Below are 25,675 nucleotides of genomic sequence, written 5' to 3'. Positions count from 1 at the left end.
ATCATATACTTTGCCATACTACTATACAAGTATATATAGTATATACGTACAAAGTTGAAAGGAATAAATTTACTTACTTAAAGATTTCACGTCATGAGCTGATCTCTGACGTTGAGAGTGAAGACTTCACCAAAGGATTTCAAGCCCCTTTTAAATGATTTTTTAGTCCAGAAGGCGAAACTCGCAAAGAAACCCATGTCATAGGTCGGCCAGAAGTCCCGATTGCGTTCGAAAAGCTTAATGGTCTTGATGTAACCATCACCCAAGAAGGCGAAAAACACCAAGAAGAAGTAAGACAGCAAGATGTTAAACGACGATACCTGACCGTTCCTACTCCGATCCTTTCTGCCGTTTGGCTTTCCTTTCCCAACTGTCAGTTGAGGCGCGTCTGATCCTCTGGGGTTGAATTGGATGTCAGTGTTGTTGACAATGGTGGGATTGGGTATGGTTGTGCTTTGGACTCCAGCACCCGTAAATCCAACAGTCTTGAGAATGGCGTGACTGATTGAGAATGTGAAGCACACGGTGGCGAGAACTGCAGTATTACTAGTCATGAGTTGGCCGAAATGGGATTCGGGGTAGTGAATGGGAACTAAGAAGAGGACTATGCAGATGAAATACGGAATTGCAAACAGCCAGATCAGGTGCCAGTACTTTTTAACACTCCAGTCACAATTCGGACCAATGTTGTAACCGCATAAAATTATGTTAATGACTGCAGGGGCGATGAAAGTTATCAGGATTGACACGTCTATCCTGTGTGCAGTGACCAAGTCAGTGAACCTGTATGGAGCAATTGCTGGGAATACAAAGTATACCAGACCCATTGCGATTGTGCTCATTAGAATCGGCGATGCTGCATTGCACACCGATTTGTAAAACGATAAATCCACAAAGAAACTCAGCGATTTGCTCAATTTTCTAGTTATATCTGTTATAAATACGCGCTTAGACTTTCTGTTAAGGTCATCTAGCCCCTTTTGTCCCAATCTTACATCAGAATCCATTTCATCATCCGCGTCCTTGTCACGGCTATTTAAGGAGTCCTTGTCACGGCTATTTAAGGAGTCCTTGTCACGGCTATTTAAGGAGTCGTTGTCGCTGCTATTGAAGTTTGGATTATCAGTACTGGTATCATTTTCATCAGAGTTTTGTTCACCTAAATCAATTACAATCGTAGGAACTTCGGTATTGTCAATTAAGCTGTTTCTCCTCAGTTTTGAGGTGAACTCTCCTAAAAATCCCACTGTCCAAAGGATAGCTGTAACTGTTGATATTATTATTGCGAATATTATCTGATACACCAATATCCAGTAGTCAACGTCGTAGTCTTCTCTGCCTCTGTTAATCTTGAGGAACAGAATGTGGTATATCGACACTTGGACTCCTGCAAAGGGGATTGCTCCTGCGAAAAATGATATGTTGTCCACGCTCACCGACATCACTATCGACTGGTTCATGCCCATTGCGAATCCTGAGAGTACTAATCCCCAGTAATAGGCTGTTAGGTGGCCTAGTTTCCCGTTTCCAGCATACGCGTATAAAACCACAAAGTAAAGCACACAAACTAACCAGTTTGTTACCACTGAGACTAAATTATTGTAATGGGAATATTTCCTCGGCGTGAAAAGTATATACAAGGTCATTATTAGAATCCCTAAAAAAATTGCAACCTCCATAGAGTTGTGGATCTTGGTGATGAAAATATCCACATTCCTCCTGGGAATTGAAAATCTTTTCAGTGCAAAACTAGAGGCTGTTAGTGCGATTCTTAGGCATTGGTACAGAGTAAAGCCGGCCATGAACATCGCTGCCTTTTGGGCCAGCTTTACGTTTATGTTTCTCTTCAGCATGGCTTATATTAACATACTATTTAGTATGACTAGTGTACAAATATCGGTTTAAATTTTAATTTAATTCAGAAATTTGATTAAAAATTAACGTTTTTAAAAAAATTTGTCAATTCCATGGTTAAACTCGGTTGTTGGAATAAAATACATTATAGATCTAAAAATACAGAAATTAGCTACTGATCGGAAATTAGTCGCTTTTTCTCCTCTCACCCCATCCATGAGAAAAAGGCTTTAAAGATCACCTTGAATCGCTAAAATATTTTTAAATTAATTAGTTCTGAGATTTACATAGTTTCCCAAATCTGGTCCACAATTTATATGCCTTTTAGTCCCACTTTTGCATAAAATTATACTTCCACTTTCTAATCGTTCCATCACTCAATACTACTTATTTACTGCTCCAATCTAGTTTTTTTAACTATTTAACACTTTCACCTATCAATTTTAGCGATTTTTAATAAATTTACTGCATTGATCTAATTATTTACTACAAAATCTTAGTATTTTAATAAACATCATGAAAAGTGCCATGATGTGTAAGTATATGAAAGTAAACATGTGTATGTATACAAAAATTATGTAAGCATATAAAAATTGTGTATCTATATAAAATTGTTATACTATAAAAATCGTGTATGTATCCAAAAATTATGTGAGCATGTAAAAATCTTGTAGTATAATAAAGTGTGTGAAGGAATATAAGGATATAAAAGTAGATTAGGGATTGTCAAATGGTGTTAAGAAAGGTCATTAGTTGCTGACCACTGAGTTGATGCTGCTCGAAGGGTTCATTGAGCGAGAGTAGGAGTTGTTTTGCAACTTTGACTTCACTTAAGCTTTTCAGTGGTGAGTCTTCAAACTCGTACTCCTCCCACTCTGAATCGTCGTCTTCGTCAGTGTACTCATCATCATAATCGTCATACGAGTCAGAATCTGAGTCTGAGTCTGAGTACTGGTACTCATCTTGAGTCTCCTCCTCTGAGGCCTTTAGGCTTTGCAGGAGTGTTACAAGCAGGTTAACCACCGAGGTGTTCTCGGCTTTTGTTACATTATTCTTTATTAATGTACAGCATGTTAAAATACAATACTTCCTTCCCAATCTCCAAGTACAATACAATGAGTGCTTCAATATGAAATCTAAGCCACAAATTAAATTATTATTTTATACTATTATAGATAGTATTATCATACTTTATAACGGTATTAGTGAGGTAATTTTATATAAATGCCAATACATATAGTATAGAAGTGTTAATTATGCAATGAAGAGAAAGTAATAATTAAGTTGTACCTGTGAGCATTTTAATGTTGTGGATGGTGTTTTGGTTGGAAGGTAATTTTGGAGAATTTTGATAATAATACATGAGTAAAAGACACGATAATCTCATGAATTGCATGTTATTGTGAGCCAGATCATGCAGGTTCTGCTTCTTGAAGGTGCTCAGGAGTGAAATTAGTCGATTACAAGAGTCCTGAAGCAGGCGATCGAATATCGAGTTCATGGCTCCAGTGTTTAGACTAACTTCAAGTGCGTCTGACAGCACATCGTGGACCTCGTCTGTGAAGCCGTTTCCGGAGGCCTCACTGCAGATCCTGAATAGATCCTCGAGTATTGCAACAAAGCCTTGGGAGTCTCTGTGGGCCAGAGCTACCAGCGGATCTCTCAAGATTGCGAAGTCCGTCACGTACTCGAAGCCTTGGACCTTGATCAGGTTTAGCAGGTCCAGGAACAGCTGCCAGAAGTTTGCGAATCCAAACCCTGAAGAAAGCACAAGCTGCTTGATCGATGCAATGTCGAGCAGCTTGACCAGGTTTGCCAGAAGCAGCGAGGCCTCGTCTAGGTAATCGAACGAATTCTCATCAGGCCTGGTAAACAGTAGCTTTAACAGGTTAACAATAGTGCTGATGATGATCAGGTAATTGTTAAGCTCCAGGGCCAGTTTCTCCTCAGTTTTCACCTTCCCTGTCTTCTCCCTACCCCCAGTGGGGGTCAATAATCTTATTATGGTGTTCAGTGTTTGCAACATACTCCATCGCACCAACATCTTCTCATCATCTTCGTAGTCCACTACACATGATATATCAACTTTTATAGTTAGCAGTATAAAACGTACTTTTTAAATGATATAAATAGTGCATTAAAGTGTATAAATGTAGTATTGTGTATAACTGAGTAGAGGATAGGGAACCTTTAATGTTAGCTTCTTGGTTGAGTAAATTCTTGGTAATATTGTTGCAGATATTGAGGATGATATCCTTGGCGTAGGGGATAACTTCGAAGGAGTAATTGTCGACAATCTCGCCAAGTACTGAAGTCACACTTTCAAGCTCAATTCTGTCCATTAGGAGGAAAAGACGCTCAAGCAGTACTGAGATTGACTTAACGATGAGGTCTTGGAAGTTGTCATCATCCACTCTGAAGAGCTCAATTACTGCGTTTGCCGCCATGACTGAGACGAGTAGTTCTGGATCCACGAGGAGATCTAGAAGCTTAAAGTAAATGCCTTTGAGGGTTTCAAAGTTCCTAAAGTTGAAGGCGCGTTTTAAAACACAGCCACACAGCCAGGCGGCTCTGGTCCTGATCCAAACATCCTCCGAGTTAAGAAAATTAACCACTTTGCGCTCTAGGAGCTCTTCGCCGTCAATTTGCAGATGCTCGTAGTTTGGTTTAACCTTCTTCTTGTTTTCCTTATTAATTATTGATTTGAGGTTATTGCCAGTGTAGGCGTTCGGAGGGGGTCGGGTCTTCTTTATAAGCTTGTCCGTCACGTATCCTATGATTGAAAGTGTTGAGTAGAGTACAGCGCTGTCGGAATTCTCGAAACACGCTCCAATAATCTGTTTGATCTGGGACAAAGATTCCTCAGGGTACGTTTTAACCAGATCACGCAGAAAGTCCGAACAACTTCCTCGGTTACTGTAAAACTGATAACACACATCAGACAGTGACTGTATAAACGTCTCCGGGTCATCCTCGTAACTGCTAATATCCTCCTTGGTGTACTTGAACGTGTTCAGGCAGTACACTCCTATTATCTGACTCAGATTCCCGTTAAGTATGTAGTGGAAGTGTGAATCATAATTCAGACTGTGTCTCAAATACGACCACAACAGGTGGTGGGTCAGATTGTTCAAGGTCAACTTGTACTCCGACTCCAGCTTCAGCATGTTCAGAACCAGCATCAAGTGCTCATCTAATCATTTTATCAAAAATAATAAAATAATATTAATACAGTAATAATATAATAAATAAAGTTATACACCATAACTGAGTATAAAAATGTACTTGAATAATTATTTGAGATAAAGAGTGAGTAGAATTTTTGTCTGTTTTCATCATCTGAGAACGAGTTTTGTCGAGAAATGAAGCGATTGAGTATTCTCATGGACCACTTCAAACACTTGAACTGCTCAAGTTTAGACAGAAATTCCTCATCCTCATTCCCCAACTCAGAAAATGGAGTCACCTACGCCATTATACACCAACTATGCTATTAATGTAGTCATACAATAACTGTGTAATATAGCAGTAATATTGTAATAACAGTGTAATAGAAACATCGAGATCGTTTTTATTCCAGGTAAGTTGCCATTTAGTGAATTCGGTGATGGTGTACTTGATGAGAGTCATCCAGTGTTGCATTGAGTCCCTGAGGATAGGAATTGTTGGCGATGTTAGTAGTGCTGATGAAAAGTAGATCTTTAGTACAAGGTGAATTAGAGTAGCTGCTTCGTCATTGGCTAGACCAATTTTAGATGCATCTTGTGCCACCGCCATAAGTGGTGCCAAGAACGCAGTAAGAACTTCGTTAACTTCAGATGCCTGGCCACTTCCGTGATATTCATACTTGGTCATGACCTTCCTGAGGCAGTACAGAGAACATAAAACACGGTCTGAGTCAGTTCTCTGCCCGAGATCGGAAGAAATTGAAGACAACAAATTCTTCATATCGTTTATCTCAGCGTTAAACATTACATGCCTCAGAATCTCGTAACACTGGTTCCGAATCCCCTTCTGAGAAGGTCCCACACTTACCAAACAGAGGTACAAATTGTCCAGAAGAAAAGTCCGGTCTGAACTTGCGATAAGAGGGGGTTCGGGGGGGTCAATTTCAGATGTGATCTGCCAAAAGGTCGCCACATGATTCTTAAGTCTAATAGAGGCTGCCAGCCGTACACTATCATCACACTGAAAATTCGACATTACCCTCATCAGAGAAGCCACTGATCCTGGCGTGCTCGAAAACTAATCATAACATATTTTAAACATGACAGACATAGGATTTAAATAATATATGGAAGTAATTAATAGTATTATAGAAATTTTTAAGATAAAATTTAGCAAAATTTAAGGTAAGAATTGGATATTGGAGATAGGACGGGATAAATATTCAAAATAGTGGATAAATCAATAGAATAATTTGAGTAAATGTTATTTCATACTTTGAGCAAATATTCTTCGCACTGTTTCCGGTACTGGTCATCGGCAGAAACTGAGCCTTCCAGCGCCTGAACAAGATGCTGGTGATTATTGACGTCAATGTGATCCATTTTACTGTAATTAAAATTGTATTAAATAGAAATAAATAAAATTAATATACAAATGAGATTTACTAAATGTTTTATATCAAATCACCTAAATAGGGTGAAATAAGAATAGCACATTCTTATTTTAAGAAATTAACGGAATGTGTTTTGAAATTTTTTCATTAAATTAAAATTAAAGTGACATGGATTGGATTAGACGAATTATTCTACTGTGAAGTTTAGGGGTTCGAACTTTTGGTTAGGGGTCAGAAAGTCCTTGTTGTGATTAAAAACCGGGAGCCTTTTTCCTGATTTTTCCTTCACTAAAAACGCCGTATGTTTCCCCGCCAAACTCTCCCTCAAAAACTCCAACAATACCAACTCAATGGGTTTCTCCTTCTTACTATCAAACAAGAGCCTAAACAATAATTATTCCTCTTTTATGTATAATAGTGATAAACCAGAGTATTAATTGTAGATGTACCATTTATCATGAATATTCCTTGCTGATACCCAATGTGATTTAATATTGAGTAGAAAGGCATGTTTGTGGTCTAGAAGTCCTTCCGTTATGCTGTCTACATGGAGCCTCGTACATACGAATTCCTTCTTCTCCAGAGCTTTTTCAAGTACCTAATAAATTCTATCCCGCTAATTTAAAATATAATTAATAAAAAAATATTAAATAATGAAATGTGTAATTTTATACCATAAAATCAAAATTACCGGTTGTTTCACTTAGGGCCATTGTTTCACATTCGACCTCGCTTACACCTAATTTCACATATACAGACTGCATATTTATTATTGTTTTTATATAAGCAATTACCGGCCTGAGATAGGAAATCACGTTCGAGTTTACCACATTCTTTGGATAAGGACTGGAGTTCCGCAAGTCTAAATTCAGGACCCTGAAATGTGAAATAACCCGGTAGGTTTAAGTAAATATATGTATAAAATAAGTTTCTAAGAATTACTTGGAAAATACAGTTAAGAGCATGTAGACCGCAAGTGGTTTCACCTAGTGGTTGTAGTTCCCAGTATACATGGGAATCCATCACTTTTGGTGAGAAATCTAAGTTTTACACCAATAATGAATTAAATGTGTACCAAAGTGTATGATGAAATTATGAAAAATGGTTACATTCTGGTGTTGATGTGTGGGTTGAATTAAAACCATTCCCAAAATATCTTTTCTTTAATTTCTTTAAAACCCAATTAACAGGTTTTGATAAAGAAAGTAATCAATTTTAATAGTATTGGAAAGTAAATTTTCCAAGATTATAGCGGATTCCAGTTAAAATTGCTCCAAATTCGAAATTACGAGTAAATTAGGGATTATATGCTTCAGTAAAAGGGCTGTCATGTGATTTTTAGTAAAATTGGTATCATAATGCTGATACCTACTATAATAATAATGATAGTGAACCACATCAAGAGTTTTCCTCCTTTGCGTTTATTGTCCTGAGCCTTGAGTAACTGTTGATGTGCCCTTCCCGTGTAGTCCACTGCCTTCAATGTGTTATGTTCAATCTGGTCAATAAGCTCCCCCTGGTAGCTGACCACCCCTGCCAACTCAACCATCATTTGTTTCAGTTGTTCCATACCTATAATTAATATATTTAGTGTTGTTGATTTAGTTAATATAATTAATATTGGTAATATTGGAATCTGAAGATAATATGGTGAGTAAATACTTTGTTCAAGCGCTAGAATATCGTTATATTTGCCCTGTATATTTGACACTGCATCTCTTAATGATGAATTCTAAAAAATATTAACAACTATCAATGTGTAAATATCTAAATCAAACCTCAAGAAAATTTGATTTTGCGATTTGTTCCACGGTTTGAATGCCTCTGGTATCCTGAACTATTTTTTCAACTTCTTCATCCTTCATGGTAGGGTATATGAGCTTAATCTGGCTCTTTGCTCGGTCTGAAATTGACTTCTTGAACTTGACTTGGGCATCCTGATATCGTTTCATTGAGTTTTTAAAGTGCTTGACGATCACATTGTAAGAGTTTGAACGCATCCTGTTCTCAGTTTCACTTTGGCCATTGTCCTTAAGTTGGTCAAGGGTAGTAATCAGGTTTTTGCACTGAGTACACACTATGTTTGTACGGTCAATTAGAGCGTTCATTTTCGAGCTGACGCTACTGCTCTGACTACTAGTCATAACGTCATGGCTCAATGCCATCAACTTTGTAATCGAATCTGACCCATCATCGATCGACTGTATCATCTTTTTCACAGCGTCAACCTGATCCATAAACATCTTAAACTGCGGAGAAAATGTCATCTCAACATCTATCCCTTCCTAATACAAAATTAACTCCCAACTTATAGGCGAAATAATATATTTATATATATAATTAATCTTTAAGTTATATATAGCATAATCGAGTTACATGGTTGGGATTTATAATCTTGGGATCAGTAGGTGAAATAAAGAAATCAGAGTCGTATCGAAAAATACAATCCTGGCCATGGACCAGTTGCTCAAGTTGGTGAGTCCTATTAAACATCCTTCAACATTCTAAAGAAAATGTTAACAGTATAATAGGTGTACTAAAAATCTGATAATACCATACACATAGAAAATATAAGATTACCTGAAATTATCCTGATTTATTTAAAATAATTTAGTTGAAACCAATTATGGCTGTGACAAAAAATTAAAGTTAATTTAAAGGGTATGTTATTTTACAAAAAATAAGTTTCTAAAAGTACATTTTAAAAAAATTATATGAAAATTTTCTTAAAATCTAAAGTAAAATATACGGATTAAAATATGGAAAAAATTGTTAAATTATAACATCTATGATGCTCACATTAGAAGCATTAGGCCACACTGAATCAAAAAATCTCAAAACCCAACTCATAACAAATATTAAGGAAATGTGTAAATCAAAAGTTATTGGATTTTAAAAAATATTTAAAATATACCAAAATCCGAATTTTAGTGGAAAGATTCTTATATACCCATAATTATACCTATGGTTAACATTAAGGATATTTTCACTGTAAAATAGCATGATATTTATAATTGTAATATAATCTATATAATTATATATTTATTAATAAAACTATTAATATATCTCATGAGTTTTAAAATAAATTGTGTAACGTGATAAATTTTTGTAATATATAAAATGCTTCTAATTTGCGGAGGTTACGAAGGTGTTTTGATCGGTTTAGATTATGATCCCGAAAAGCTCAAAAGTTTGAAAATTCCAGAGAATCCTTCCTCAGATGGCCCCTCTGAACATGAGGAAATTAACGGCCAGAATAAACCTTTTACACAGCTTTTCAGGCTTCTATGCTCCCAAGTAGGCTCTTTATCTAAATTTTGAACTATAGGGTTCCATAAAGTGTATGGATTTACATAGTAACGTCCTAGTTTGCGGCGGCTCCGATGAAACAGTACAGTATTCCTCCACTTAACTTTAATTATATTAGACCAAATCTAACATGATTTGGTTCAAATCTCCAAACACTGCACTAATGTGTTTTTAGAGTGTATAATATTGAAAAGAGTACTAAACATGGCGAAATAATGCTTCCAGAAGGTTACATCACTTCGGTGGCCGTTTTCGGAGGAGTAAATAAGGGCTCAGTTTTGGTAGGAAACGAATACGGCGAAATTTCCTTATTTTTAACAAGGGACTTGAGCTTTCAAAAGTCATTTAAAGGCCATAAAAAGGAGATTTCAGGCCTATCGTTTCACTCCGAAGGCAAGGCCTTTATCTCTGTCGGCCTTGACTGTTACCTAAGGCTGTGGGACCTAAACTCTAAAACCTGTATTTTCAACACTAAACTTAACTTTACACCATTAAGTGTCAAATGGTCAAACGGCTCTAAATACATTTTATCATCAGAAAATCAGGTATCACTTAATACCTACTAATATATCCAGTTTATAAATACTAATGATAGGTATTTGTGTGCAGTAGTGAAGATGATACATTTCAAACCATTAAATCGCTTCCAAATGATAAAGGTATTTTCAAAATTATTATACCATAACTTGATATTTAAATAATTATAACTATAGTAATATGTTGTTCTTGGTATGCAGACTCTGCTGTGGTTGTCGGATTCAAGTCAGGACTGGTTTCTATTCATAATGTTGACACTCATGGTGATTCTGATAAAGGTATGACACACTGATTACGACTGCTGTAGGATCAGTTTTAGCCAGTAGTAAATTACACAATAAGAGGGTCAAGTCTGTAGTTGCCAAGAATGTAATTTGAAATTTTTTTATTAGTATTTAGGGTTACATTTTCAGTGGAGATTCTGAGGGAACTGTTATATGCTGTAAACTTATAGATGAAAAATTACTTCCAATCTGGTATAAAATATACAATTAAATGCTAAAATGAATAAGGAAATGGATTAACTTAGGAAACATGATATTGGTTTTAGACTTAATGTACTAGTTTCATAAATATGCTACATAATCTAAGCCTGAATGATGATATACTAATGACTAGTAAGCATTGGCGAAAGTGCTCAATCTTGCCACTAAAAGAAATCTTTGTTCCTACACTAACCGTTTGAACAGTAAATCTTTTAGACAATCGCACACGCCCTTTGGCGAAATCAAATTTGTTCCGAGATGGATTCTCATCTTTTTTTCAAATTTGGACAATAATCGGCAAGATTGTCAACTAGGATGATTCCTCTTTAGTAATCTGACAGGCCAATGTAACTATACTACTACTAATATAATATACACTGTGTACTTGGATAGATTAACTTAATATCTAACTAAATGTATATTACTATTAAACCATGATCCGTATAAAGTGTAAAGTAAATGTTAAAAATTAAACTGCAGTTGGTTAAGTGTGGGTATTGTTGGCTAAACAGGTTTTGGTGTTATCCATTGAGAGGAGAGGGCAGGGCATTGAGTGAGGAACTGAGTGGTAAAACCTATTATTTACAGCTGGAATTGGACCATATGGTACAGGTTGTGGTAAGTTGTTCAAAGCAGTGGTGTCATTTAAATGATAAACCATAAAATTGCCGTTATGGCAACTATAATTGTTGTAGTTTGGAGGCATTTTGCCACTGTAAGGGCTATTATCAAAAACGTTTTTGAGGGAAATATTGTTAGCATTATCGAGTTGAGAATTGGTATAAGAAGTAGAAGGGTAAGAAGGTATCTGGCAGAGGTGGTTTTCGGAAAAGAGATTCTGGTTACAGGCGCTCAGAACCTTCGAGATGTGATTCCTTTCAGTGATTTCAAAAGCCTTGTTCTCAGCCCTGCGTTTAGCCTCGTAGAAACCGTACTTGTTAATGCCAAATGTCTTCTGAGATCTCTTAGAGTTGTTAAAAGGGTCCTTGCAAATCGTTCGCCATTCCATCTTCTTGAAGTGGTAGTAGACACCAGACACATCACTGAAATAGTGCTCTTCAGGTATATTTTTGAGAAGATTTGCATCCTTAGGTATAATTTTTTTGCCTTTTCTCCGGTCCTTCTTGGATGTTAATGTATCCTTTTTCACCTTCACATCGGGTGACTCAGACTCGGAGTTTAACTCTGATTTCTCTGAGGAGTCCGGTGTGGAATCTTGTGTATCGGTCGATTTTAGTGCCATTTTGTAGGGAAAAAAAATGCACATTCAACGATTTTTGTACTAAAACTAAAAAATTCCTGATGCGACTACGCAACGAAATGGTAAAGTATGTGGACGATTGAGTACGAATTCTTATAAATCCCTGATTTAAATAAATGTTAATGATTTGAAAATTTAGAGAAATCGGTATTTTAAGGGGATATCAAGGATTTTGTTTATACTTGGTCACACACCAGTGTGAGCCAAAAGTTTGAAAATAGCGTAAAAAGTAATATAAACTAAATTAAAAATTAAAGTTTAAAATCAATATTTTACAAAAGTGATAATTTCCACTTTAAACTTCATTTATACATTTTAGACAATTTTGCGGGGTGTGTACGGATGGAGTTGTTGTGACAAATAAATCTAGATTAAACTCGAATGGTTAATTTGTAATAAATTTTTGTTAAAAATTTCTATAGAAATTGGATTCCATGAGTTTTATGTTGTTTTCCAGGATGTTTCTTTCCATCGATGCGTATTGAGAATCATCTTCAGATTTGTGTGGGTACATATGATCATCTTCTTCAGAATTTTCGTCCATTTTGTCATTTAATTCATTGGAATCAATTCCTGGATCCTCCTCTTCGTTATCATCGTCGTCTGAATCAGAACCTTCGCCGATTAACCTAAACCTTGGCGATCCGCCCATATCTTCCTTGAAGGCAGAAGGGTCAATGTTTAGTTGGTTCCTCAAACGTTGGTACCTATCACTATTGAAATACACTGTTCTTGCCATTTGTATAAACTCATTCATGCAGGCCACCCATGAATCCCTGCTCCGATTAATACACTTTGCCAGAAACTCTTGTTTGTATCCGTTCTTATCTGTATAACGTACAAAAAACTCGTGGTTGTCTATCCTATTTTTATCAATTAAAGCAATTGACAGCATAGGTATCCGTCCCTTCTCCTTTTTTTTATTCTATAATTTAAGATATTATATTCTCCTAGTAATAATAGTATTTAATCTTACTACTGGTTATATGTAGAAATGTGTACAATGGTACCTTGAAATCTTCTCTGCTCTTCCAATAACACCAGACCCAGTAGCCTGAAGTGAGCTCAATGGCCCTAAAATAGTATTCTTTATAATATACAGTTAAATCATTAATGATCTCGAGTTCGCCTGAAACTGCAAACGAATAAAATCTGAGATGTTTGTTGTCCGGGGTTTCACCATTCAAATGCTCCAGCATATATTCCTCCACTAAATTAAATTAAATCAAATCTCAATAACAGTGTTTTAAATATTCCTAACTATATTGTTCCCATCGCTAATATACTAATTAATATGGTTTCTAAGCAATTACCATCCTTAACTCCATCGTTTTGTAGCTCTGTGAGTGCATACATTTTTAAAGGAGACTCCAATTGGTCCACTAGGTTCGAACCGAACCTGTGTATTGAAAACTACATCCATGATCAAAGTAATGCTACCATAAATAACTTATACTAATTATCTGTATGAGGGATAACAGTCTGGATAGGGAATTACATATATTTTAGTAAAATGCGATCCTTCCATTGTATAGCTCCTTAGTTTTGGTATATTTAAAATATTATCAAGTGTAACTTTTAATGTCGCCCAAAGCTTATTTTGGAGCATATGACTCCTGTACAAATTAATTGTTATGAAGTCATCACACTGTCGTAAATGTACCGACAAGTCAATCTGTATACACATTATTAGTCAATAAATAGGATATTGTATATAAAACTACGAAAATTAAAATAAAAAGTCAGGTACGTCGAAATGTATTTCATTGTTTTTGGGGCTAAACTTTTCAGTAGGATATTTAAACCTCCCAGAAACAACTTCGATGAAATATTTCGACCTTATAAAACTAGAAGTGACGTGTTTGAGCTTAATTGTTAGTTCCAAAGGTTCATGTGAGTGAATATTGGTCATGCGATAGAATAGTCCAATTAAACCACATTCTGATGGGTGAGGAATTTTATCGATATTTGAAGCTAAGTAGGCGGTACTCAATACCCCGCAACCCAAAGTCGCACATGCGAAAATCGAGCTGGGATCAATTATACACATTAATTATTAAAAATTAAACCATGGTATAAAATATAAAGAAGATTGTAAAATAAGTGAGAAATCTAAAAATCTAGAAATTGATGTACAAAGGATAGGAATGCGGAACGGTGCCAAAAAAGTAAAAGTTTAGCCAAAATACATCAAATAAAATAAAATAAAATGATAAAAACGTTAAATATTAGAGGAAGGTCATTGAGCGTAAGTTTTAGAAGAGGAATATAAAAAATTTAAATAAGTAAGGATTAAGATAACAATATTGTAGGTTGAATTAAAAATGAGAATTTAAAAAGTGCTTAGTAAAAAAATGAAATAATAAAATTTCTGAAAGATCTTAGGTAGATCTAAAATTCTATCATTTATCATTCGTGATGTGATTGTTGAACAATTGTGAGTTTTGAGTACAAGAATTCCGGAATCTCATATATAATAATTTATTTAAAATTTAAAGAACAATAATGTGTAAATGATTTGAATAATTTAATGTCAAATGAGAATTTTTAAATATTATATGGGGTCGGATTTTGAGCTTTATTGATTTTTATTTGATTTTATTATCTTTAATTCGAAATTTATTTCTATTACTATTTCCCAGTTTTAAATTAAATATATCTATTTAACCGATAGAACTATAACAATGGTTAATTTAGAACGTTTAATGACACTTGGCTGAGGGATGTTGAAGAGAGGTTCTTCTCTTGATTCAAGCATTTCCGGTACATCCGGAAGTGTTCAGAATGATAATTCTCCCCCGTATTCTTTTTTAGATCGCATTTATTCTTTTTTAATTTCAATTTATGACCTATTTTGCGTCTGTTTTAAATGGTTATATTCAAAGTCTTTCGGTATAATTTGTATAATATTTGTTCTTTTGGATGTTTTAACGACAGTGTTTTATAAGAGGTTTATTGACCATAGTAAAAACTATGTAATGTTTAGTATTCAGGTGATAATCTTTACATTTTGGGTATTAATTTGTTGTATTGCCCTACTATGCTTTTTATTTAACCGCGAATATATGAAACGGCATTTTAATGTACGACCGCTGGTTACTCTTGGATTTCTTGATATGTTATCCACTGGTTTATCCGCCAATGGAAGTGCCCACACGAGCGGACTTATGCTGGTTCTTTTGGGTCAAATTTCAGTCCCACTTACAATGGTTTCATGTAAGCTCATCTTGTCAAAGAAGTACCACTTCTACCAGTATATCAGTTCAGCAATTATACTAATATTCGCAGTGTTAAAGCCGATTCTGAACAGGACAGACACTTCCGATAACAGGTTCTACAACAATATGTTATATCTAGTAGCATCAGTTCCAGACTCCATTGCGTCTGCGCTCAGAGAGAAGCAGTACACTTCTAAATTCTTCCATGTAGTAAAATACCAATTCTTTGGATTCCTATTTCACTTCTTCTATAACATACTCTATACACTTCTATTCACTCTCCCATTCACCAGCGTTAAAGATTACTTCAACTCACTATATAACCTGTGCGTAAACGGGTATAAATGTATATTTTTTGGAGTTAACACTATAAAGGAAAACTGTGGGCCCACCTTGATACCAACGTGCGATAACTGCCTAGAAGCATTTAAGATTTACTGCCTATACATAATATTCAGCTCCGCCATTAGAGTCGCTTATGTGTTCATAATGCTCGACGGGTCAGTTACCTTTACCCTACTACTGGGCACCGTTAAGGTCCCGCTCACCTCAATCGCATTTTCTCTACGCTTTATTGCAGGGGATAGTACCACGAGCGTCAACTTCCTTGATGTGGTTTGCTTCCTAGGAATTGTCGCAGGACTACTCCTCTACGCCCTTGGGTCAAAGAAAATCCAGGAAGAAACGGATCTCCTCCAATCGCCTTTAATTGATGATGTGGAATCGGATCATGAGTTGCTTTCCACAGGAACTGAACAGCTTATGAGATCGGAGACTTGCCATGATCTGTTCACTTAGCTACGGCAAGTAAAATGCTATTTTTACCCAAATAGTAAAGGTTTTATCTGGAATTTATGCAAATTGTAGAGTATTTCATTATCCGAATTAAGATAAGCATTTGTAAATTAATCATTCACATTTAATTTTAAAGTAATATTTTTATTTAAATATATTCTTTAAATTTATTATCAGTTCTACCAACCTACCACATAACGACATAACACGTTTATAACATAAACATTAATCATTTTAATCAGTAAATTTATAAATAATTTTATTGTGTAAGGTTCAAGTTTGCTTTTAATGAAATGTGTATCACTTATGCTTGTTTTAGAACTTGTGGTGTCGTTGATTCCTCTCCTTTCCCTGTGTAATAACTGCCACTTTCAAGTAGAATTTTACTTACATCGATATATTATCATATGACAATGTACCATTTCAAAATGTGTTTTAGAAAGATTTGATTCTACTTGCACATAACGACTATAGAAGAATTCACTCGGTTAATTCACTTGAATGGTATTCCATACGTTACTCTCATAACACACCATAAACAATAGCATAATTATATAATATTGTGTAGGAACGATGAATTGGCTAAATCAGCTGAAAAGGAGGCTTTAAAGGTGACCAAATATACACACATTAATGAGTTAGATTACCAAGGAGAAATGTGATTTGCCGCTATATTACTCAGAACTCGCTGGGACCAATTATTTATCTGTTTCTAAAAGATTATTTAATGAAGGAATTGCTGTTCAGTTTTGGTACGAAGGTATGTTCCCCTAGCTCAATACTCAACAACTCTAAACATCTAAAGAATAATTAGGAATTAAAGAATATGATTTTGACAAATGTAAGGCAGTTTAAATGCATATAAAATAATTATATGTATAAAGAAGGATAAAACATGTTTAGCTGGAGTGTTAACCAGGAATCCTAATGTTTTAGCATTTACACAGCTGGTGTGGAAAAACACAAAGGTACTGAATAAAGTATTAATGAGTTCAGTTTATTGGTTGTGGCGTCTCATGTTGTAGTGATAATATAGTACTAGTCTGCAGATATCATCCATTTGGGAACATTCCAGGTACCCTCATCGGATATTATTCATAATATTAACTTCCCCGGTTAAATTGGGGAACAATGAATTATAACATTGTTAAAATTGTGTTTTAGGCCAATTTAGCGGAAATGTGTTTGAGAAGGTAGATTTAATCCATTTTATAAATGTCATAGTTTTACAAATCGCAAGGAGAGCTTTAATTTCATACCCCATCTCGTATTTATTAAGGATACTGAAATATCATTGACATACTGTCAATATCAGCTTGTGAATGTGTAATTATATTCAGTATATGGTGTACTAGTACTAACTATGATTTTGACGGTTCTCTAATGGGGCGACAACTACTAAGATAATATTTTTATTGTTTTTTTTTTATATTTATCTTTTCTTAAAATGGGAAATCTTTTTAACAGGCATCCTAAAACTTACGGCCAGGGAAGTCATCAATGGTATTTGTCTACTCTAGTTTTGTACAATTATTTTAATTGAATGTTCTTAATCTTTTATATTTTGGCGTAAATAATTTATTTTTTAGCTGCGTTTGCTTTAATCGTCACGGACTCATAAGGAAATATGGTCTTGAGATCTGCCGCCAATGCTTCAGGGAACGTGCCACTATAATCGGATTCCACAAGGTAATTCCACTTCTCATATTAGATTATAAAGTTATATTTATCGATAAAATTATTAATGTTTAATGACAATTTTTTAGTACTGGTGAAGGGAAATATAGAATAAAACACAATCTCAATAATATAATATAATATACTACACTATACATTATGTGATAAATAGATTAGAGAATTAGTAAAAGGGCTCGTTTGAGTAGTGTACGTTCCTGCGCTCGTTCTTATCCCTCTGATGCATGTTCATACGTTGGCGAGTGTCGTTTGTTGCCTCGGCTGAGAACTGGGGCTTGAAATCCTTGGCAACTTGCAAAAAGATCTTCCCAATCTCGAGTAGCGCGTCAGCACGCCTTAGACGCCATGATGAGTCGACTGACATGTCCTTGAGAAGACGCTTACAGGCGGCACGAACCGTGTTCTGGATGTCAATAAGGCAAACGTTGAGCATAGCATCAAGAATTACTGGAATCGACTTCTCGTTATAATTGACTCCCACATCTGAAATCAAAGGTTCATCGGCATCACAGGTGCGGTTGTGGCCAGATTCTAGAATCGCGGTTTTTAAAAAGCAAACGTAGGTCTTGAAATATTTGCGGAAGTTCCTGGTCTTGTGCTTAGTCTTGGCTACTCTGCCAGATATGCCCAGGAACGACGACCTCTTTCCTATGTACTCCTTGGCGTAATTCAGGTAGGTCCAGCCCAAAGTCTCAACCACGGCCACTGAAAAGCTGTTCTTGCAGAGTTCCTTCACATGATCAATCACCTTCTTTCTGAACTCGTCGTGTTCACCGCAGACGAAGCTGCGGATGTACTCGCGGAGGTACACTGCGATTTGGACCTCGCGAACCTGCTGAAGCTTATAAAAATCGTGCTGAGTTTTTGACAAATCATCCCTCATCTCAAGCTCCAGGTAAAGAGCCATGCGGAGTTTACCTATAAGGGGCTCCAGTGCTTCAGTTCCAAATAACATGCTGAAAAACAACTGAGACTCCAGGATTGGCATCTCGTCTATAGCTGAACGACCGTGGGCGTCATACTTTTTGCGCCTGTGCTCATCTCCCAAAATCTGATAAGCCTCGCCCAATCGTGAGAAAATCTCGTTGTAGTCACTGTCGCCATCAGCATTGGTGTTCTTGTCAGGGTGGTACTTTAGTGCTAACCTGTAATATGACCTTCTTATACACTCCTGACTTGCATTTGTAGGCACTTGAAGTATGTCGTACAACTCAGTCTCAAACACTTTTTTGCCCTCACCTTCCTCATTATTTACTCTATTACGCCCATCAGTAAAATTTTCCGTGTTTGAGGAGTCAGTTATGTATTGCTTGATTTGCCTATACTCCTCGTCCAGAGAATACCAGTTATCTTCCCAAACGCGGTCTTCTTTATTCCAAACCTTCCCGGAGGCCTTCTGACAAATGGCGTGAGGTGTGTTTATTACTCCCCGTGTGACTTGGTATAAAGAAACGCCAATTCCTGCAAGTGGTAGACTAATGGCAGCCAACACTCCGGCACCAACACCTTTGAAAAATCCCTTAACTCCATCGTTGGATAGTCCTACCACCGGGCAGATGACCAGACCTGTGGCTCCAATCACAACGCCCTTGGTTATGCTCTTAATGCCGGAGGAAACTCCGCTGGAAACATCCCTAGGATTCCTAGTGCTAAACAAGGCTGAAATCAAAGGGTGAGATGATATGCTTTCTTCCACGTCGGTTAACTTGGAAACCTTGCGATTTGAAAGCCGTAACGGGGTTTGATCAACCGAGTCAATATTGGAATCAACCAAAAACCCAGAAGTTGTCGGGATTGGCTTTGAAACTGAGTGAGCCATCTCCAATTCAAGCTCGGCAGATGCCAGTATCTCCATGGTATCACATTCGGACATCGTTCAATTTATTATCGAATATCTGTAAATTTTATAAATGAAAACTTTTTTAAAATATCTGGAATGCCAAATTTTGGCAAAGAAATGGTCTTTTAATGTAACAATGTTAAAAAATTCTAAGATTGTTGTTGAACGGGGATATAAGCTTGAATCATTGAAGATAATGTGATTCAAATGTTCCAGAGGAGCATAATAATTTTATAAATTTAAATTGCAGTTTAAGATAAACTTTGCTTAGGAGAAACTGATGGTAAACCATATTTCGGTGTTGTTGATACCCGCATTAAATATTGTACAAAATATAACGGGATCAACCTGTTAAATTATAGTATAGATGAAAGATAAATTAAAATTAGACCCTAAATTATTATAAAATTAATATGAGGTGGCGTTATGCACAATAAAAATTATAGATTTGACGACATCCGGTTAGTACTTATAAACTGTGAAAACGTGGAGTATACAGTTGGAAATGAGTTCAAAAGGCAAAAAATAATAAAAATATTAAATAAAAATTTTTAATAAATAAAACGTAAAAAAATCAAAAATATTTGAAATTATTGATAAATGTGGAATCAGCCCATCAACATATTCATGAAAATAAACTTGTTATTTAACTAAGTTTAATGAAAAAAATATAAATAAAATTAAAATAATTAATTTTTAGTTAATGATCTCCATTTATTTCTTATATATTACATAAAGGGGTGTATCACCAAATATTGATGAAATCACATTCTACAATTAATTCCATAGTTATTCAAGTTATTAATTATTTAATGTATCAAGATTAAAAATTATTCAATAGCTTCATATGTGTTAAAATTGCTGGTATGTGGTACGGTCCCCATGAATTAGTTAATATTTAATGTTCCGACTAATACCTTCCAGAGTCGGTGGGTTTTTTAAGTATAAAGGCGTCCAGACCCGGGCGTTCTCGGGTGTATACACCGGGAAGGACGTCACCACTAAGGACCTTGAAAAGAAGGACCCTAACTGGGCCATTGAAGAAACTAACTTTTGTTTGGGAAAAGTTACTGTATCTTTTATCTACTTTTTACCATTGTTATATAGGATAATATAATACATAAAATAACGCTGTTTATTCCCATTCCTTACATTTTGTTATAGGATATGATTTTCAAAGATACTGATGACCTTGCAAGGAGAACACTTCAGATAATGGATAGTCAGCTCAGCAAAATGCACACCAGACTTAGAGATGGTACCTGTGTCCCTTACATGACTATGCATCTACACCAGGTTGTCGATAGACCAATTCCAAACCACGTCTTCATTGAACAGCCTCTTCTAAAATGGACTTGGGACGAAGCATATGACGAAGCATATGAAGATATGTAATTTCGGTTATTCTCACTACACTAATTTGCTAAAGATACGTAATATATACTAAATATTATACTGCAAACTCCATAAATACTAAATTATTTTATTAACAAGTCTATGTAATAATCGAAAACTTGCTCTTCTGGTACTGATTTTATACCCATTTTTCCAAGTATTGAAAATACACTCGTCTGAACTGAATTTTCTTCCTTCTTGTAGTTAGAACGCCTTTCAAACTCAATTGAGTCAATCAGCCTGAGTTCCTCTAATGTAAACAAGTCGAGGTATCCCGAGTTCATTGAGAGGCACTTGAGAACAGTTGGTGAAATGGTACCAGATTGTGACAAATAGTATTTAATGTGGATAACGAGCGCTGAGGAACTTAAAACAGCATTAAAAACCAGTGCAGATAAACTAAATAGCACAGATTCAAAATTCGCAAATTCATTTTTACAATTTACAACCTTTCTGTTTTCAACAAATTTATTATTATTTACAGTATTCTTGATATAGTTTTGCAAAGACTGCGTTAGTTGTTTATCATAGTTTGAGGAACTGGCAAAGTAATCTAAGTGATATAGAACACTAAGAAAGTCATCCAGTGAATTATCAAAGTTGGTACTTAGTAAAGATGCCTTAGTATTAGAATTTGTATAGTCCTTTAAGTAACGTGTGTGGGAAAATAAATAAACCAACTTACTCATGAGAACCTTAACATTTGAATCAAAATAATGCAACTTCTTACAACAATTTAAAATTGCCAAAAGGATAATGAAGTTGTTCAAGTGATTTCCAGTATCCAATGTAGTTTGAGTCAATTGTTTTAAAAGTTCAAGGTTTCTCAGAGTTGAAACAATATTCAAATAGTTCGTAAAATCTTTAACTTTAATGTAATTTGAGTTTAAAAAGTGCAAAGGATCTATTGTAGCAAGTAACGAGTTGATTGTTGAGCACAAATCAGGACTATCTGTGGTCTTAGTTATGGCATAAATAATATCCAAGTTATCAATGACGCTTTCGGTGTCATGAATATGTTTTAGTAATTTCTTAGTGATGAGAATATTCCTTGATTTCCCAAGTGTAAACAGGTCAATTTTGCCTAACTTGTTAAAATCAAACCCTAGTATTTCACTTTCAACCCTACTCAAAAGTTTCAAAATCACTTCAAAGCCAGAGTCTTTCCCCAAATCTAAACCTTTATCGCTCAATTTAACCGAATAAATATTCATGATAGAGTTGTAAAAGAGAATAAGCTGGGATGAGTTTACATGGTTCGATCTGAATTTGTCCAAAAACAAGGCTAAAAGAGAGTTTAAATTTGAATAGTTGAGCCGTGTCAGGTAGTGTAACAGTAGAATCGACTTCTGATTGAATACAAAATTGCCGTTAGTAGTTATTGCCAAGATTAGTCTGTCAAGAACAGTATGGTTTTCAATTTCCCACTCGTGAAAACAGTTTGAAACACTCAGAAAATCCAGAACTACAGACCCACTTAGGTCTAAATTCTGTAGTTTATTGACAAATAAGGTTTTAAAATTTAGATCTACAGGGTATTTTTTGGATATCAGCAGGCTACAAAGGTTACAAAGTTCCTGTAAGTTCATATCGGAAATGCTCTGTGCAAGAAATGACTTGTGAAAGTCTTCTAAAGTTCCAGTCTTTATTAATCCGCAAAGTATGTTACAACTTTCTCTGCCAGTAAATTTTACAGAATTCCCATGACTAATGGTGTCAGTAATTGTATCAGAATGGATAGAAGTATTGGGATAGTTGTTCAAGATTATGGAATCAATTCTTTTCTTGAAAAGTTTGAAAAGTTCTTGCAACTTTCGGTTATTTGCTGAGATATGGAAAACAGTTGAAATGGTTTGGTTATCAAAGGTGTCTAGAATTTCGCTTCCAACTCTATAAAATACGTTCTCTGGGTTTCTGTTATTATTAATAAGATTAAGGTTGTGGAAGGAGAATAATACAAGTGAGAACTCTCTGGGATTAAGTAGTTTCAAAAATGACTCCAAATTTAAGACGAACAAATCAACAGCTGCAGAATCTCTAACTCTGCCCAAATGTAATGGAAATCTCCTTGCTAAGGTTGCAAGTGAATGTAAAATGCTCACAATAGCCTCTATACCAATCCTAACAGGTGAAGTTTCATTTGGTGAATCGGAATTTTTATCGGAATTGTAATGTTTAAATAAGTTACTGGTACTGATATGCTGGTGTACGGAGTCTAAGATAGTTTCTAACTGTTGACTTGAGAGTGGAATCCCAAGTGTGTATGATGAAACCAAAATCATGTTTAGGAGTTCCAAATTCAAAAAAGGAGCTGATCTTCCGTTAATAATGTCGGAGTAAATAGAAACTAGTAACTCGTCGGAACGAGTTTTTTTAACCAAATTCCTATCCAACTTGGTAATAACACATGTTAAAAGGCACTTAGAATGTGGACTTAATTTTTTAAAATTCTCGCGATTCCGAACATAATCGATATAATCGATCCTAAGTTAATTATGATGTTAAATTAATCAGATTTTTCTAAATAAAAATGAAAAATACCAAAATTTATCAGAGGTGTGCCCATCATGGAGCTTATTTACTAGACGAAGGCCTATTTGCGGGACTTTTCCAATTTTAGATTTTTTAATACTAGATTTTAAAGTTTGCATAAAGCTATTAAAAATTAATTGTGTGGATATTTACAGTGATTTTTAGTCTTTTCGGTCATTGATGTTGTGTAGGGTTTAATTGTCGATTTCTTATTATTTATAAATAATTACTTGTATATATTAATTTAAATTTGTAATTTTTGAATAAATAAATATGAGGGGGTTTTTAAGGAATATTAATGGACTAATTCGCTCCAGTAGAATTAGGCGATTTACAGTAAGTTTTAATATTTATAAATAACCACTAGATAAGTTTTATGTGTTTAAATATTATTATAAAATCTATTCTTTGTTGATAATACTTCATCATTTGGTCTGTTATACTTCATACTTATAATGTTAATAACACTTTAGACCTTGGATAAAATACATAAGAACCCTCCAGACTATAAACAAGTCCCTTTTTTAAAAGAGGACCTAGATTCTGTCCTTTCAGAGGTCCCAGAGTTCAATTTCTATTATTTCGGATCAAACACTGATGAAGATTACCCTTACAAAGATGTTCCTATGACTGAACCTATTTATGTGAGGGGCTCTGAGGGGAAGTTTACCCCTGTCGATAACAAGTTCCAGTACGCAAAGTTGGAGAATGGACTTAGGATTGCGACCTTGGATAAAGGAGGCCTTGATACGCACTTGGCGCTGTATGTAAATGCAGGATCAGCCCACGAAGATGAACATAATCAAGGAGTTGCCTCAATGATAGAGAATATGGCATTTCATAGCACTGCCCATTTGTCACACCTTAGAACCATTAAAACCGTTGAGACTTTGGGAGCGAACGTTAGCTGCAACGCTTTTCGCGAACATACAGTTTACCAAGCTGAGTTTCTAAGACAAGATTTGCCATTTCTAGTTAATCTTTTAGTTGGTAACTTTTTAACTTATTCTTACTTTTATTTCAGTTAATACATTCAATTATCTATTAAGTGGGTCTAATTTTAATATAGGAAATGTATTGTTCCCACGCTTTCTTACATGGGAGTTGGCTGCAAATAAGCATAGGCTGGCCGATAAGAGAAAGCGAGTTTTGGAAAACGCAGACCAACTAGTTACCGAGCATCTCCACAGCGTAGCCTGGCACAACAACACTCTTGGCAACTTCAATTACTGCCTGGAGCAAAGTGAACCCAACTACACGCCAGAACTGATGAGAGACTTCATGCTTAAGCATTTCTATCCCAAAAACTGTGTACTAGTGGCTGTTAATTCGGGACTAGATGAGCTTTCAAAATGGGCCATGAGAGCTTTCTCAGAATACAACGCAATTCCAAACCCTTCAGGTATTTTCTACAAAAATATACAATTTTTGACCTTGAAACTCATTATTATTTGTTTTTTATAATATTTTATAGGTGATGTTGGTAAATTGGAGCCAAAATACACCGGAGGTGTGAGGTATGTAGATGGCGACACACCTTTTACGCATGTGGCAGTCGCTTATCCTGTCAAGGGATGGGATAGTAAGCAGGTGATTGTGACTACTCTTTTGCAGTCAATCTTGGGCGGAGGAGGAAGTTTTAGTACAGGTGGCCCAGGAAAAGGACTTACAACTAGCCTTTATAATAACGTCCTCAACAGGTACGAGTTTGTGGAAAGCTGCATGGCCTTTAACACAGTTCACTCAACGAGTGGACTTTTTGGCATTTATTTGGTAGTTAACGGAGCTTACGCCTCTGGGAACATGGACCAAGTTTTCACTCTCGTCAGGGACGAGTTCGAGAGGATGAAGAAGATAACCAACCATGAACTTTCTGGTGGCAAAAATAGTCTTAAATCCTTCCTTCACATGAGCCTGGAGCACAAAGCGGTAGTGTGTGAGGACGTTGGTAGGCAGCTTTTGTTCTGCAACAGGGTTCTAGACCCCTCAGACTTGGAAAACCTAATTGATGAAGTGACTCTCGATGACATAAAGGCGGTAGTAAACGAACTTAGGGTTAATCAAACTCCAAGTGTTGTTGTTTACGGAAAACTGTCCAGGGTCCCACACCCGGACACTCTTTTACAATTATTACACTGATAACACAATAAACTTTTTCTATTCCAAAAATAATACTCGTTTCTTATATATTAT

At 35.6% G+C, this 25,675-nt stretch overlaps 15 protein-coding genes across 15 annotated transcripts; 7 read left to right on the top strand and 8 right to left on the bottom strand.

Moving 5' to 3' along the window:
• Positions 1-49: 49 nt before the first annotated feature.
• Positions 50-2,334, bottom strand: TpMuguga_02g00232 (Tpr family protein). The gene has a single exon (XM_759705.2). It carries the CDS (start codon positions 1,851-1,853, stop codon positions 87-89), a length of 1,767 nt encoding a protein of 588 aa, XP_764798.1. The 5' UTR covers positions 1,854-2,334; the 3' UTR covers positions 50-86.
• Positions 2,335-2,552: 218 nt separating this feature from the next.
• Positions 2,553-6,467, bottom strand: IPO7 (Importin-beta domain protein). Its single transcript, XM_061305337.1, has 6 exons — positions 6,297-6,467; positions 5,413-6,099; positions 5,140-5,320; positions 4,043-5,047; positions 3,145-3,921; positions 2,553-2,990 (listed from the first exon to the last, which is right to left on the bottom strand). The coding sequence occupies exons 1-6, from the start codon at positions 6,402-6,404 to the stop codon at positions 2,581-2,583; spliced, it is 3,168 nt and encodes a 1,055-aa protein (XP_061161309.1). The 5' UTR covers positions 6,405-6,467; the 3' UTR covers positions 2,553-2,580.
• Positions 6,468-6,501: 34 nt separating this feature from the next.
• Positions 6,502-7,511, bottom strand: TpMuguga_02g02515 (Josephin family protein). Its single transcript, XM_061305582.1, has 5 exons — positions 7,358-7,511; positions 7,210-7,291; positions 7,090-7,154; positions 6,865-7,013; positions 6,502-6,798 (listed from the first exon to the last, which is right to left on the bottom strand). Exons 1-5 carry the CDS (start codon positions 7,436-7,438, stop codon positions 6,603-6,605), a joined length of 573 nt encoding a protein of 190 aa, XP_061162106.1. The 5' UTR covers positions 7,439-7,511; the 3' UTR covers positions 6,502-6,602.
• Positions 7,512-7,742: 231 nt separating this feature from the next.
• On the bottom strand, positions 7,743-9,282 carry STX2 (SNARE domain protein; the record flags this gene model as incomplete). The annotated part of the gene is made up of 5 exons (XM_759703.2): positions 8,996-9,282; positions 8,792-8,919; positions 8,194-8,700; positions 8,078-8,147; positions 7,743-7,987 (listed from the first exon to the last, which is right to left on the bottom strand). The coding sequence occupies exons 2-5, from the start codon at positions 8,906-8,908 to the stop codon at positions 7,743-7,745; spliced, it is 939 nt and encodes a 312-aa protein (XP_764796.1). The 5' UTR covers positions 8,909-8,919; positions 8,996-9,282.
• On the top strand, positions 9,204-9,415 carry TpMuguga_02g00229 (uncharacterized protein; the record flags this gene model as incomplete). Its single annotated transcript, XM_759702.1, has 2 exons — positions 9,204-9,296; positions 9,347-9,415. 2 exons carry the CDS (start codon positions 9,204-9,206, stop codon positions 9,413-9,415), a joined length of 162 nt encoding a protein of 53 aa, XP_764795.1.
• Positions 9,384-11,128, top strand: PAK1IP1 (WD domain G-beta repeat protein). Its single transcript, XM_061305507.1, has 8 exons — positions 9,384-9,712; positions 9,744-9,811; positions 9,900-10,269; positions 10,320-10,383; positions 10,438-10,539; positions 10,569-10,630; positions 10,661-10,737; positions 10,791-11,128. The coding sequence occupies exons 1-8, from the start codon at positions 9,536-9,538 to the stop codon at positions 10,831-10,833; spliced, it is 963 nt and encodes a 320-aa protein (XP_061162105.1). The 5' UTR covers positions 9,384-9,535; the 3' UTR covers positions 10,834-11,128.
• Positions 11,129-11,230: 102 nt separating this feature from the next.
• On the bottom strand, positions 11,231-12,013 carry TpMuguga_02g00226 (AP2 domain protein; the record flags this gene model as incomplete). Its single annotated transcript, XM_759699.1, has 1 exon — positions 11,231-12,013. The coding sequence occupies one exon, from the start codon at positions 12,011-12,013 to the stop codon at positions 11,231-11,233; it is 783 nt and encodes a 260-aa protein (XP_764792.1).
• A 229-nt stretch (positions 12,014-12,242) lies between these two features.
• On the bottom strand, positions 12,243-14,378 carry TpMuguga_02g00225 (uncharacterized protein). The gene is made up of 5 exons (XM_759698.2): positions 13,758-14,378; positions 13,506-13,682; positions 13,321-13,420; positions 13,018-13,217; positions 12,243-12,932 (listed from the first exon to the last, which is right to left on the bottom strand). The coding sequence occupies exons 1-5, from the start codon at positions 14,055-14,057 to the stop codon at positions 12,414-12,416; spliced, it is 1,296 nt and encodes a 431-aa protein (XP_764791.1). The 5' UTR covers positions 14,058-14,378; the 3' UTR covers positions 12,243-12,413.
• Positions 14,379-14,612: 234 nt separating this feature from the next.
• Positions 14,613-16,175, top strand: TpMuguga_02g00224 (putative chloroquine resistance transporter). The gene has a single exon (XM_759697.2). It carries the CDS (start codon positions 14,731-14,733, stop codon positions 16,021-16,023), a length of 1,293 nt encoding a protein of 430 aa, XP_764790.1. The 5' UTR covers positions 14,613-14,730; the 3' UTR covers positions 16,024-16,175.
• A 77-nt stretch (positions 16,176-16,252) lies between these two features.
• PRY1 (Cysteine-rich secretory family protein) lies at positions 16,253-17,417 on the top strand. Its single transcript, XM_061305336.1, has 9 exons — positions 16,253-16,395; positions 16,460-16,524; positions 16,589-16,631; positions 16,663-16,780; positions 16,835-16,861; positions 16,924-16,988; positions 17,017-17,095; positions 17,185-17,213; positions 17,245-17,417. The coding sequence occupies exons 1-9, from the start codon at positions 16,309-16,311 to the stop codon at positions 17,269-17,271; spliced, it is 540 nt and encodes a 179-aa protein (XP_061161308.1). The 5' UTR covers positions 16,253-16,308; the 3' UTR covers positions 17,272-17,417.
• On the top strand, positions 17,418-17,852 carry RPS29 (40S ribosomal protein S29). The gene is made up of 3 exons (XM_759695.2): positions 17,418-17,523; positions 17,610-17,709; positions 17,787-17,852. Exons 1-3 carry the CDS (start codon positions 17,468-17,470, stop codon positions 17,793-17,795), a joined length of 165 nt encoding a protein of 54 aa, XP_764788.2. The 5' UTR covers positions 17,418-17,467; the 3' UTR covers positions 17,796-17,852.
• A 2-nt stretch (positions 17,853-17,854) lies between these two features.
• Positions 17,855-20,102, bottom strand: ATJ10 (X-domain of DnaJ-containing family protein). Its single transcript, XM_759694.2, has one exon. The coding sequence runs from the start codon at positions 19,586-19,588 to the stop codon at positions 17,879-17,881; it is 1,710 nt and encodes a 569-aa protein (XP_764787.1). The 5' UTR covers positions 19,589-20,102; the 3' UTR covers positions 17,855-17,878.
• A 298-nt stretch (positions 20,103-20,400) lies between these two features.
• On the top strand, positions 20,401-20,992 carry TpMuguga_02g00220 (uncharacterized protein). The gene is made up of 2 exons (XM_759693.2): positions 20,401-20,627; positions 20,720-20,992. Exons 1-2 carry the CDS (start codon positions 20,457-20,459, stop codon positions 20,948-20,950), a joined length of 402 nt encoding a protein of 133 aa, XP_764786.1. The 5' UTR covers positions 20,401-20,456; the 3' UTR covers positions 20,951-20,992.
• A 22-nt stretch (positions 20,993-21,014) lies between these two features.
• On the bottom strand, positions 21,015-23,634 carry TpMuguga_02g00219 (uncharacterized protein). Its single transcript, XM_759692.2, has 2 exons — positions 23,492-23,634; positions 21,015-23,434 (listed from the first exon to the last, which is right to left on the bottom strand). Exons 1-2 carry the CDS (start codon positions 23,599-23,601, stop codon positions 21,034-21,036), a joined length of 2,511 nt encoding a protein of 836 aa, XP_764785.1. The 5' UTR covers positions 23,602-23,634; the 3' UTR covers positions 21,015-21,033.
• Positions 23,635-23,655: 21 nt separating this feature from the next.
• Positions 23,656-25,654, top strand: TpMuguga_02g00218 (Insulinase (Peptidase family M16) family protein). Its single transcript, XM_759691.2, has 4 exons — positions 23,656-23,818; positions 23,956-24,472; positions 24,552-24,884; positions 24,957-25,654. Exons 1-4 carry the CDS (start codon positions 23,756-23,758, stop codon positions 25,619-25,621), a joined length of 1,578 nt encoding a protein of 525 aa, XP_764784.1. The 5' UTR covers positions 23,656-23,755; the 3' UTR covers positions 25,622-25,654.
• The last annotated feature ends 21 nt before the right edge of the window (positions 25,655-25,675 follow it).

The sequence above is a fragment of the Theileria parva genome, chromosome 2 (genome assembly GCF_000165365.1).
Source record: "Theileria parva strain Muguga chromosome 2, complete sequence, whole genome shotgun sequence".
Taxonomy (NCBI): domain Eukaryota; phylum Apicomplexa; class Aconoidasida; order Piroplasmida; family Theileriidae; genus Theileria; species Theileria parva.
Note: the sequence above shows the minus strand (reverse complement) of the source record. Positions and strands in the feature narration are given on the sequence as shown.